This window comes from Coprinopsis cinerea (genome assembly GCF_000182895.1).
Source record: "Coprinopsis cinerea okayama7#130 chromosome 8 map unlocalized cont3.8, whole genome shotgun sequence".
Taxonomy (NCBI): domain Eukaryota; kingdom Fungi; phylum Basidiomycota; class Agaricomycetes; order Agaricales; family Psathyrellaceae; genus Coprinopsis; species Coprinopsis cinerea.
The window spans coordinates 349849-361317 of NW_003307537.1; the positions used below are offsets into that span (position 1 = coordinate 349849).

Here is an 11469-nt window from a genome sequence, read left to right on the forward strand (position 1 = left end):
GCAAATCCTTGGCCAAGTTCCCAAACGCTAACGATTCTGCGTCTGTTACCCCATTACTTGCTTCCTTTCCAACTTCCCGTGTTTCAGCCAATCCGTGAGGTAACGTATTTATTATAACTAATAATTAATGGCTGTAAAAGCCGCCAATCTTCTCCCTGAAGGCTTCCTATCACTTCATTGCTCTCGACAATCTGTTGGCACGCCGGGATGAGTGGTCACGTTGGCTCCTTTTCAACTCCAGAGTCCTTCACATCCTCTGGTATCAGTGTCGAGCTGCTAGATATTCCTTCTGGCTTGCCTACACCGCGACGTTCTTCCTCCCTAGTCTCCGGGCAGAATTGCATATCGGGCAAGGTCTCAACACTACTCGATGGTGCGGGCAGGCTCTGCCTGTATTGGATCTGCCGAGCGAATTCGAAGGTCTCCCCTTCAAGGCCGACGACAGGATCCACGTGTGGCTCGTCGCCGTGGTCTGTGTCGACTTCATTCACCTCGAGGCCCGTAGCACCTTCCCCTCTCGCCTCATCCCGGCCATCACTAACTCCCTCTAATAATACATCATTCTCTCCTCCCTTGCCTCCTCCGTCGACCGATCCGGGATGCCACGTCACGCTGGCGCTGCCATTGTAATCTACTGCACTCTCGCAATCCTCGGACTCCTCTGTCTGCGGCGAGCTCGAAGCCTCAACTCCGCCGAACTCCTCACTGTCTTGGAGAAGGCCAAGCGGGTTGTCGAATGGTTCCAGTGCAGCTTTGTTGACGATGGGCCAGTCGTCCACGTCTTGTCTCTCGTCGTCCCCGCCGATGGCGCTCCCGGAATCTGTGTTCTCCAAGACGGTCGGACCCGAGACCACTAACGGAGATTGCGATGGACTGGGATCTGCACCGTCTAGATTTCCCTCTACTATTCCTTCCCCGTGGTCTTCCTGTTGCGCCCGAACCCGACCCGGCGACGTCTCCGTTCCCTCATTCATTCCGTCATCCCCGCAGGAATTGTGATCTCGACCATCTATGAATGCCTGGTTTGTCGTCCTCTGTCTTCTCTCCGTACTATCTCTACTCCTTGGTGGGACCTCCCCCTCGTTTTCTTCGTGTTCGTTCGCCGAGTTTTCCCAACGTGCACCTTTCGAAATCGCCGACCCGACTCCAAATGTCGGACTGGTCGGTCCTTGTCCTCCCCCCGCCTCCCTTCTACAGGTGGACGGGTCCTCTCTCTTGTCCTCTTTGCATTCGTTGATCGGGCTTACCTGTCCCTTACCCTCCAAAGCTTCCAGCCCGACCCCAAGCATCTCCTCGCCCGGTGTTCCTCTGGCAATATCCGGTTTTTTGCGCTCTGCGTGTTCCTCGTTCACTCGATAATCCCCATTGGACACTGGATCGCCTCCACCTACAAATGTCTGATTGGGTTGTCGCTGTCGACACCTCGCCTTGCTCCCACTGGTTGATATCTCGTTCTCCTCGTGGCCGTTGGCCGGGCTTGTCCTCATAATGTTGCCCATCTGGCTGATTGGTTCCGCAGCCGCCGCATCACCGTGACCCAAGGCGAAATCGATGAGCCTGTGCAGTTCGGGATAGACATAAGTACGCGCTCCAGCGAAGCGAGGTACGAGCGGTATGCGACGGAGCCAGGGCTTCGTGCAGCGGTCCGGCTCAAGCACAGCGCATCACCGTCCCGACAGTCTCTACCTGAAAAGGGTTGCTCATCAGCTTCGATATTTTGACTTGACACTCTCTTATCATTTAGGCAGAGATACTTATACTTTCGTTTTCGTCCCTGCGTGCATCGTCGCCTTTTCTTCCCTTGCTCCTCTGCCCGACCAGTGCCTTTTTCGCCTGGTCTTCACGGCTCATCCCTATTCTTTTCACCCCACCCTCCTCCCTCTTCACAATTTTATCTAGTGGTGTCTGGGGTGTTTGGGCGTGCGGCTCCGGACAGCTTCGAGCTGTTAAGCGCCCATGTCTATTCATCTCAGATTCCGCTCAAGTTGCAGCCTTCGCCGGCCTTTTTTCTTTTACCTCTTTTTCTCTTCTCCTCCTCGTTCCTTTCTTACAGTTCACAGTCAGACCATTCTCTTATGCTTAAATTGCTCAGATTCATTATCTTTCTTCTTGCATTTCTTCTTCATGTCTGGCGAAGGCTGCTCCTTACCCCCCACCCTCGGAATCTCGGACCCAGTCGGTTTAGATTTCGTTGTATGACTTCACACTCGATTCAGATCTAGAATTGCATCCCCGTGGCTTTACGAGTTTACACGCAGTGAACGAGATTATTTACGTGAGCCTTCATGATGGGTTTGTCTGACCTCTCGCTCTGTTTTCTTGATCAGCTTGACGGTCAGCTTCCGAGCACGAAGCCCGCATCTTGAGAGACTCTGAACTTGCACACGTTGGAATGATTGGCATTGACATTGACTGTCTGTTCCCCTGCGATACCTAGCTTAACTGAGTCTTCGGGAACGATCTGTAATTCCAGGTAAATATCGTCAAAACGCCGCATCCTACCGGTAAGAGCAGACATGATAACCTACCAGGAGCCGAACCTGAAATGGCCAAGAGCCAATCTTCGTTGGCATCATTTCACGGACAGAGCATACGGTAGCATTTCGATCAATTCGACCGTCATCGGTCATACCCCCTCTGGTTTGTCGAAATTTGGAATCATGTCATCGGTCATCAGAGCTCCGGTCGAAATTTTATTCCCAAACTGCGAAGGGTCAATTCTTCCCCCCTAAAAAGTGGCTTTGAATAGATTGTGTACGAACACTAAAGTAAAGAAATTAAGTAGAATCCAACGAAAAAGTTAGAATTTACCGTGATGTCGTTGATTTTCGGTCGAAATTTTGTTGAGGTCATCGGTCGCAACCCTGTTGGTCGAATTTGACATTTCGACCAATCTGTCATCGGTCAGACCCCCGGTCGAATTGATCGAAATGGTACAGTACCCGTAACTCCAAGTTGCGTTGGTCCACAATGTTCTTCCACGTGTCCGACAGGTCATCCAGCGTCGAGGAGTCCTTCTTCAAAAGCTCTATGAGGTCAGTCCTTGCCTCGAGATTGACCATCTTTCGAAGTGTGGCGACGAGCCTCCCAACAGGGACACCGTTTCCACCTCTGTGCGGGGCCCCGAAGAACATGATGCCGCGGATAGACCTGACAACATTGAGGAAATGCGGCCATTCTTTATCCTCTTGCAAGGCCCCCCATATCATCGCCTGAACAGAATGTGTGAATAATATGCAGCGGCTCGGAGCATTGTCCCTTCACCTGCTTGATGACTAGTCCTCCCATAGAATGTGCAATAAGGACGAGTGGCCTCCTCCTCTTAGACTAATACGAGATGTCAGGGCCTTCGAACGTTCCATCACTTGAAACGGCATGAAACTATCTTTTTTCATCTCGGCGCGAGTGTCGGTGTTCGATATCCTATCCAGCGCGCGAAGAAAGTCTTGCGCAAAACTCTCCAACCCTCCTATTCCCACATTGGCGCTCACGTTCGCATTGTAGCCATATACCCAGACCTTCGCTCTTGCTTGGCCAATTCTATCCACAGGATGATCTCGAAACCACATGACAGAGTCGTCCAAACCCTCTCTGGGGGAGCACCAGCTCCGTTTGGCGTGTTGCCGCCAACACCATGTGTCGAAGGCGTGTCCATTCAGTCCGTGTATCGCAACGATGCTAAGATGCAGAGGACCATGGTATCAGAAAGTAGGTCAATTAATTACAACTAGGGGAAAGGTCATGAGGAGGAAACCACTCACTCCATCTCTCCACCGTCGTTCAACGGGGTCAGCCCATGAAACTCGTCGTCAATCCCCACAGCATCACAACCCTCAACAACCCTGTCTTCGGGCCTCAAGCCCAACGCTGCCCGTAGTATCTTTCCTTTCCGGAAGGTAACCGTCGCGACCTTTCTCCCGTCTAGGCCGGTAGCGAGCGATATCGGTCGTATGGTGTTCGATTTTCCTGGGTATTTGCCGTCGAATTTGGCTTTTAGAGTTCGGAACGGGCGGGAATCTTCTAAGGCCTCCATCGTCGTGTCTGGAGGGAGGTTGGTAATTCGAGCTGTATATCGGGACGGGGGCATATTGCCATTCTACTCGTGTTATGAAGGCGAATCAGTTCTCCCGCTCATTATCAAACTCATTAATATTGGATGCTGTGGGCTCCCTGGTCTCAGCGGGGTTTTTGGGCTCCAGGGTTCAATCTATGGATGAGATCAAGAGAATCTCGGCATGGTCCTCCTCGATTTCCAGGGCCGTTCCATCTTGGTGAGGCGCCCGTGGCTACAACAAATTGGCGCGCGTTGTGGCGCGCCTCTGGTTGATGCGCCTCCGTGCGCGTGATCCGCTCGGTGATCTGGCCGGAGGGCTGGCTCATCACATGATCAAACTCTAATCGGGGAAAGGCGAAAAAATATCAGAGCTCGTTATTTCGAACGACGACGACGACGAAACCGACATCGACGACGACGACTAGCCGTTCGTGGTGCAGCTTGGCCTGACGAATCTCTAGTGTTTGCTCCTTGAAGGACAAGCCGTCTCACATCAAAACGACCAACTAGGCTCGACCCACCGTCGTTCGAGCAAGTCGACCTCTAGAATACCAACGACGAAGGAACCAAATCAAAATGGTGTCCCATATTCTCTTTGAATCAGCCTCTGGCTATGCAATCTTCGAGGTCAAGCTTTCTGAAGATATTGGCTCCAAGTCTCGCGAGATGCAGGAGAGCATCCAGGATCTTGGAAAGTTTGGCAAGATGGTCCAGCTGCAGAGCTTCTCGCCTTTCAAGAGCGCTGCTCAGGCTCTCGAGAACATCAACGACGTCTCTGAAGGTGCGCTGCTCGCCGTCTGCTACAGCGAGCTCGATATCTAAATTCTTTCCCGCCCAGGCGTCCTCAACGAATACCTCCAAAACATCCTCGAACTCAACCTTTCCAAGCCCTCCAAAAAATCGAAAATCCTTTTGGGTGTCTCCGACCCGCTCATTGGCCAGTCTATCAAGGCTGCCCTCGAAATCAACTGCGACGCCTCTGAAAAGACGCAAGATCTCATTCGCGGCATCCGTCTACACGCCTCCAAACTCCTCAAGGGCCTCCAATCCGACGACCTTAAAAAAGCCCAACTCGGTCTCGGCCACTCTTATTCTCGCGCCAAACTCAAGTTCAACGTCAACCGAATCGACAACATGATCATTCAGGCTATCGCCCTCCTCGACCAGCTCGACAAGGACGTCAACTTGTTCTCGATGAGGATTCGCGAGTGGTATGGCTACCACTTCCCAGAACTCGTCAAACTTGTGCCAGATAACCACCAATACGCCCAGGTGGCGCAGTTTATTGGGGACAAGGAGTCGCTGGATGAGAGTAAGTTGGAGGAGTTGGCTGCGTTGGTGGGCGATGACTCGACGGTCGCTCAGAACATCCTCGATGCTGCCCGCGGAAGTATGGGTTCCTCCCTGTCCGAAATCGACATGCTCAACATCAACATGTTCGCCACCCGTGTCGTCTCGCTCTCCGACTACAGGAAGAGCTTGATCTCGTATTTGTCGGAGAAGATGAACCAGGTTGCGCCTAGCTTGACGGCGCTGTTGGGAGAGAGGATTGGTGCGAGGTTGATCAGTCATGCGGGAAGCTTGACGAATTTGAGCAAGTACCCCGCGAGTACTGTGCAGATTTTGGGTGCAGAGAAGGCGTTGTTCAGGGCGTTGAAGACTAAGGGCAACACTCCCAAGGTGCGTTTGGTCACGTTCCCCGGTCTTTATACACGCTGACACGCTGTACCTTAGTATGGTCTCCTCTACCACTCGTCCTTCATTGGACGGGCGCAGCCCAAGCACAAGGGTCGGATATCACGATTCTTGGCCAACAAGTGCTCGATTGCTTCAAGAATAGATTGCTACAGCGGTATGCGTCGCCCTCTGTGCCTCACAGACACTCTTCCCTGATCACGTTCTTTTCTCAGACAACCCAACACCCAAGTTCGGTGAAGCCCTCCGCGCCCAAGTCGAAGAACGCCTCAACTTCTTCGAGACCGGCGAGCCTCCATCCAAGAACGCCGACGCCATCCGCAAGGTCCTCGAGGAGCTCGCCCTCGACGTTGATGAAGACGAATCAGAGGATGAGGAGGACGTCCAGATGAAGGATGCGTTCACGACTCTCGAAGCTGAGCCCTCGAAGAAGGATAAGAAGGAGAAAGAGAAGAAAGAGAAGAAAGAGAAGAAGAAGAAGCGCAAGCTGGAGGATGCTATGGATGTGGATGAGGACAGTGAGAGTGAGGAGGAGCAGCCGGTGAAGAAGGTCAAGTTGTCGAAGGAAGAGAAGAAGGCACTGAAGAAGGCTAAGAAGGAGGAGAGGAAGAAGGAGAAGAAAGAGAAGGGGGCTGAGGGTGGGGATGAGGTATGTTTTCCGGGGTTTCTTTTCCGAGACTCGCGTGGCTCATTGACGTTCGTTCTCAACTTCTAGGAGTCGTCGAAAAAGAGCAAGAAGGAGAAGAAAGAGAAGAAGGAAAAGAAGGAAAAGAAGAGCAAGGCGTAAACCGACCCTCTCGACTCCCCGAAGGTTTCGTCGCTCGCTTTCTTCCCTCTTTCACCCTATCTTCTTCCGTCTCTCGCTCGCTATCTCTTGTACATCTCTTTTTTTTCTCGTGTGTGCTGTTTCTGTGGTTTCCGCTGTACTAATTATCCCATCCTGTCACGACCCTGTTTCTTTCCAATTCCATCTCTTTCCTCTCAAACTTTTCTCGACTCGGACCGGAGATGTATTCCCCGTCTATTGATTCCTGCTGGATTCTCATTCTCAGCGACGATCGCGGTGTCGATAGGCACACGGCGGGTATGGGAGGGCCGAAGGTATATTTGTCGAAGGCGACGGGGAAAAGAAGCGGGAAGAAGAGAAGAGGCGGAGGGATAAGGGGAGGAAGTAGAGAAAGAACCTTCATCGGTGACAGGACCTTGAGGAAGACTCGCTCGGGATCGATTTGAATGTCGAAGGATGCGGTAATGGGTAAGTAGCGACGAGTGCATACCAGACCCTGGAACTGGAACTTGGAAGATGTGCAGGCAGCAGTTTACATATTTCTCCGAAGTTCTTTGGGTTCTTGAGCGTTGGGTGGAAGATGGGTCGATGGGGTCGCATTGGCGAGGGTGCCTGGAGACCATATGGTCGCTGTTCAATGTGTCCTGGGTATTGAATTCAACGATTGGTGATGCTGATGGGCCTTGCTATTTCGTGGACCTCAGGCTGAGGCGCACTATCTACCCTCGGAACGAGCACGAGCGACCAGGGAACCGTTGGCCTGGGATGGTGCATACACCGCTCGCTGCCGTTAAGCAGCTCACCATATGGGTTTTTAATTTATTAGACTATGTATTTTGTGATTTGTCGAGATAAGTGAGTGCCTCGGGTGCCGATTGCCTCGGTTGAAAGGTGGATCATGGGGACGTCCGGAGTCTGGACACTGTGAGTCACTGTCGGTGATGCAGAGGGAACTTGAAGGAGGGTGAGATGGATCCTTGGTTCCTTGTAGAGTTGGTGGAATTCCGAGTTCGAGGAGAGGATGGGGAGGGCTGTCAGTGTGTGGTGTGGAGATGGTGCATTGTAGGACTTGAGTGGTTTACGAGATAGATATCGGCTACTATACTGTCTACTTACTTACGACAAGGTTGTGATATCGGGTGAGATAGAGACCGCCTGAGACGGGTGTTACTTACATGTCAGAAGGCTCAGAGAAGAACAAGCATAAGGGCGTACAGTAACATCGCCGTTGACGCGACGTCCCTGTACACCCTTTCACTTGTGCAACTGGCGGCTGACCGCCAGTACTACTGGTACTTCGGAAAGCCCTGGAAACGGAGTTCTAAGTTGCAGATTAATTGGTGAAGATCATGACGTATGTTTTGCTTTTGGGAACTTCAGTGACCAGTCTTCAGGGATTCATTCGCGCCCCGCCGTGATTAATGGTTTTGACGGCGAAGGTTGGAAGGTACCTTTGCAGTGGAACTTTAGATGTGGAGCGACGGGGATCAGGAGTGTGTGTACGGTGTCTCCCGAGTTCTATGGCATGTATCCTTCCCCCTTGGAGGCCCGGCGAATGGTCAAGGGGCGGTAGGCCCAATAGTCTACTGAATCTGAATCGCTCTTCGCTCTCCGCCAATGTCCGTCGCCACTGTCAGGCTATTCTGAATGCGAGCCGTGCAGTGCATACAGCATAAATCTAAATCCAAGGGGGAGACGGGTAGTAAAGGGACGGCCTTTCAATTGGACGCCTGAATTGCGCAATACGATTTCTTACAATAGAATTGAGCCCCAGGCTATACGAGATGTGTACCACGGCATGTTCCAGTACGAGGAGTGAAATCGAAGAGATGCTATTTACAGAGGCTACCACTATGTGCTATTCTGAGTGAGGACTCAATCAAGCTCTGGGGCCTAACTCATCCCGAACTTTGTGAGAGAGGGATGAACGTTCGGGAATCGGAAGCTAAACGTCCCCAAGTCGCCTATTGCACAAAAGGAAACAATGTCCATACGCACCTAACTACAACTAAAGTTCAAGAGAGCAACACGGCATGGCACGACGTAGATCCGTTCATAGATGGTGGCGGTTGGATGAGAGAGTTTGTGTCAACGGCTCAGTGTCCGGGCTGTCTTTGAACTGTTGACAGGCGGGTTTTAAGCGCCCGAGTTTAAACCCAACTATGGGCGAGTGGAAGTCGAATGGAAGTCTTGACAGAACAAGACCGTAGACAGCAGGCTTCTCTTCGACAATGGGGTTTGGCGTTGCCTAACCCCGGGGTGCACTTGTACCATGCAGTACTAGGTAGTACTAAGTGGAGAAATTACTGTTCTGGGACTACGGGTGGAGATAGGTAGCTGCCTAGAATGCCGATATAGCGCTCGTTGCCTTTGCCCTGCTTGTTCCTTTATTGGAGGATTATGTTATGCCGATATAGAATGTAAGCTGGAGATCTTGGTGGGCTAGTGACGTATACCTCAGGCCTAATTAATGGATATATGGGATTGAGGCACGGGTGCGTGGATGGTTGAACTTTTTTGAGAAGGTGGTACTTGTGTTGGGGTTTACTAGCCGTATCTTTGGAATCTGGGTAATATTGATATCTGAGACGGTAGAATCTGGGAGATCGTGAGTACTGGATGTATATTCCTGGGCGAATCTGTAAGGAGGAAGGAGGGGTGGGTTGGCAACTTCCATGTGGAGTGTCGAAGATGAAGTTGGCCATTGCCCGTTGCCTTGACCCTTTCAGACATAGCGTTTGATTTTGGGAGGTGGATTTCTGCGTGGTGCTGACATTTTCTGATAGGGAACAGAGCGAGAGTAATGTCCTTTTGCTCGACGCCTTTCGGGGAAATAGAAGTCGAATTAATATTACTTGTCTTTCGTTTACTAAATCCACTGATAGACCATGTAGATCTTTTAATTGGATCGATCTCTCGGTGAGTAGTGCATCCTCACAAGGGTAGGGCGGAGTTCACTAGATGCGATAGGTACTGAGATAAATCGTAAGTGCGTGACATCGCCCGACTCTCGAGTCCACATTCCATTACACCTCCCAGTACGACTCCACCCTTTTTCCCTACCGCTTTTAGGAAGGAACTCGAAGGAGGTAATAGCGACGGATAATTTTCTCGCGGCGGGTAATCCTCGAGGGACGGTTCCCCGAGTCATTCAATTGAATTCAAGTCTATACCGTGACGTCCAATGGTCTTTTTGGTGGCGGTCCTAGTGAAAACGGGAGAAGTTGGTGGACATCGAATTTAGTGGAACGCGGGTGTCGGAGGTTTCCAGTGTAGGACCTCGAAGGAGGTATTAAAGGCGGGTAATCCTCGAGGCCGGCTCTATTCGAATTGAATTGAATCTTTTAGCACCACGAACAAGTCCCTGGTGCAATGAGGAGAAACTAAGGAACTTACTTAGTGGAATCCTACATAGTAAAACGCGGGGTCGGAAGTAAATTCGAGGTCGTTAGGTCTTACTGTAATTCAATTGTTGAGATTCCGACGTTTAGGCACTTACCGACCTCGAGTCGGTGATACAGGGCTGCGTCGGGTGGACTGGGTCTGAGGGTCCTCGAGTCCTCCCGAGGTGCTACATGTCCAAGTGACGCGCATATGCCATCACTCAGACTCCTGACGTCGACTTGACTACGGTCATGATATGAGCAGGTCAACTAGGTCGACGGAATCTGGGTGTGGAGCACTGTCAGCAGGATATTCAATGTGAAGAGTGTGGAGCTCATCCCGGACGTTGACAGGGCGGTCACGGTGGATCCCAGCTACGCGCACTCTTTACATTACTGGTGCGTGAAATGCAGGTCTGGCACATCGTTCCCCAATAAAGTTGTTTGTGTCGCCGCGAGTTTAATTTATTTAATTTCCAGTGGTGAGATGCGCTAGAAGCACGTTTTTGTTACTATATTTTCCAGGCGTTCATGTTTCGCGTCGTCATTTGGAACGTAGAACTTGGAATTTGGACAGGTACTCCAAGGTAAGAATGACAATTGAATAGAAAGCCGGGTTGACGGAGGTGTAGTGACGGTTACTGGCTTCCATGAACTGTGACGCTGTCATCTTTTGAAGTATTAAGGACGCTAGAAAGCAGTCGTACGGGAGCCAGAAATAAATACGAACCTACAGCAGGGTAATGTCTGTCGTAAATCATTGAATAGATAGCCGCCGGCTAAGGGGCTAAGGGGAATAGTGGAGAGAATTAGAAGACTACCGTTTGGATGAATTTGTAGTTGATTTCATTCATAGACTGTGACGCTGTTATCGCGTGAAAGCTTCAAGATGCTAGAAGATTGGAGTATGAATTGTGGGCTCCATAGAGCGTAGATATATGTACATACATGTACATCGGGCTCGTTGTTGACAAGGCAGAACTACGCAGAAGTCACCGCCGGAGTCCAGTTGGAGTGGGTACAATCCCAGGATTATAGACTATGCTCAATTCACTAATGCCATTTCTCCCGTGTACCATATAATTTTTCCATTAGTTGCTACACCACGACTGAGGCGTCAGGGAAGGACCAAAACCTCCATCCAGAAAGAAATTAAGCGCTGGAAGGAAGGCCAGAGGGCGCCAAGACGCGATACATGGGCGCCTCCGAATCGGGTGGGAAAAGTACTGAAGTATGACGTCATTTTCCTTCCTCTTTCCAGAGTGCGACTGTTCAGGTTCGCTTCCGGGTTTGGGGACGGGTACGAGGAGGAGAGGGTGTGGTTTGGTGTTCATGTTCATCCGTGGCAGATGGTTTCAACTTCTTTTTTGTTTCGCCGGCTTACGATGGAAACGATCGTCAGTCCTCTCCGACGGGATTCACATCGGCGGCCATCGTGTGCGGAGACTTTACAGTTCATGGAAGTTAATGTTGCAACTTTCCTGCAGCAAACTCTCGTAAGTTATCACTAGAGTATCCGGGCTAGGCGCTTCTATTATATCAAGTACCCA

At 51.0% G+C, this 11469-nt stretch overlaps 4 protein-coding genes across 4 annotated transcripts; 1 reads left to right on the plus strand and 3 right to left on the minus strand.

The window, feature by feature from the left end:
• Positions 1-215: 215 nt before the first annotated feature.
• CC1G_07996 (hypothetical protein) lies at positions 216-1499 on the minus strand (the record flags this gene model as incomplete). The annotated part of the gene is made up of 1 exon (XM_001835435.2): positions 216-1499. The coding sequence occupies one exon, from the start codon at positions 1497-1499 to the stop codon at positions 216-218; it is 1284 nt and encodes a 427-aa protein (XP_001835487.2).
• Positions 1500-2335: 836 nt separating this feature from the next.
• On the minus strand, positions 2336-2576 carry CC1G_14950 (hypothetical protein; the record flags this gene model as incomplete). Its single annotated transcript, XM_002910573.1, has 2 exons — positions 2336-2461; positions 2529-2576. 2 exons carry the CDS (start codon positions 2574-2576, stop codon positions 2336-2338), a joined length of 174 nt encoding a protein of 57 aa, XP_002910619.1.
• A 273-nt stretch (positions 2577-2849) lies between these two features.
• On the minus strand, positions 2850-4033 carry CC1G_14951 (hypothetical protein; the record flags this gene model as incomplete). The annotated part of the gene is made up of 5 exons (XM_002910574.1): positions 2850-2894; positions 2943-3212; positions 3265-3327; positions 3492-3678; positions 3762-4033. The coding sequence occupies 5 exons, from the start codon at positions 4031-4033 to the stop codon at positions 2850-2852; spliced, it is 837 nt and encodes a 278-aa protein (XP_002910620.1).
• Positions 4034-4630: 597 nt separating this feature from the next.
• CC1G_07999 (small nuclear ribonucleoprotein) lies at positions 4631-6536 on the plus strand (the record flags this gene model as incomplete). Its single annotated transcript, XM_001835438.1, has 5 exons — positions 4631-4835; positions 4893-5734; positions 5789-5906; positions 5965-6398; positions 6465-6536. The coding sequence occupies 5 exons, from the start codon at positions 4631-4633 to the stop codon at positions 6534-6536; spliced, it is 1671 nt and encodes a 556-aa protein (XP_001835490.1).
• Between the last annotated feature and the right edge of the window lie 4933 nt (positions 6537-11469).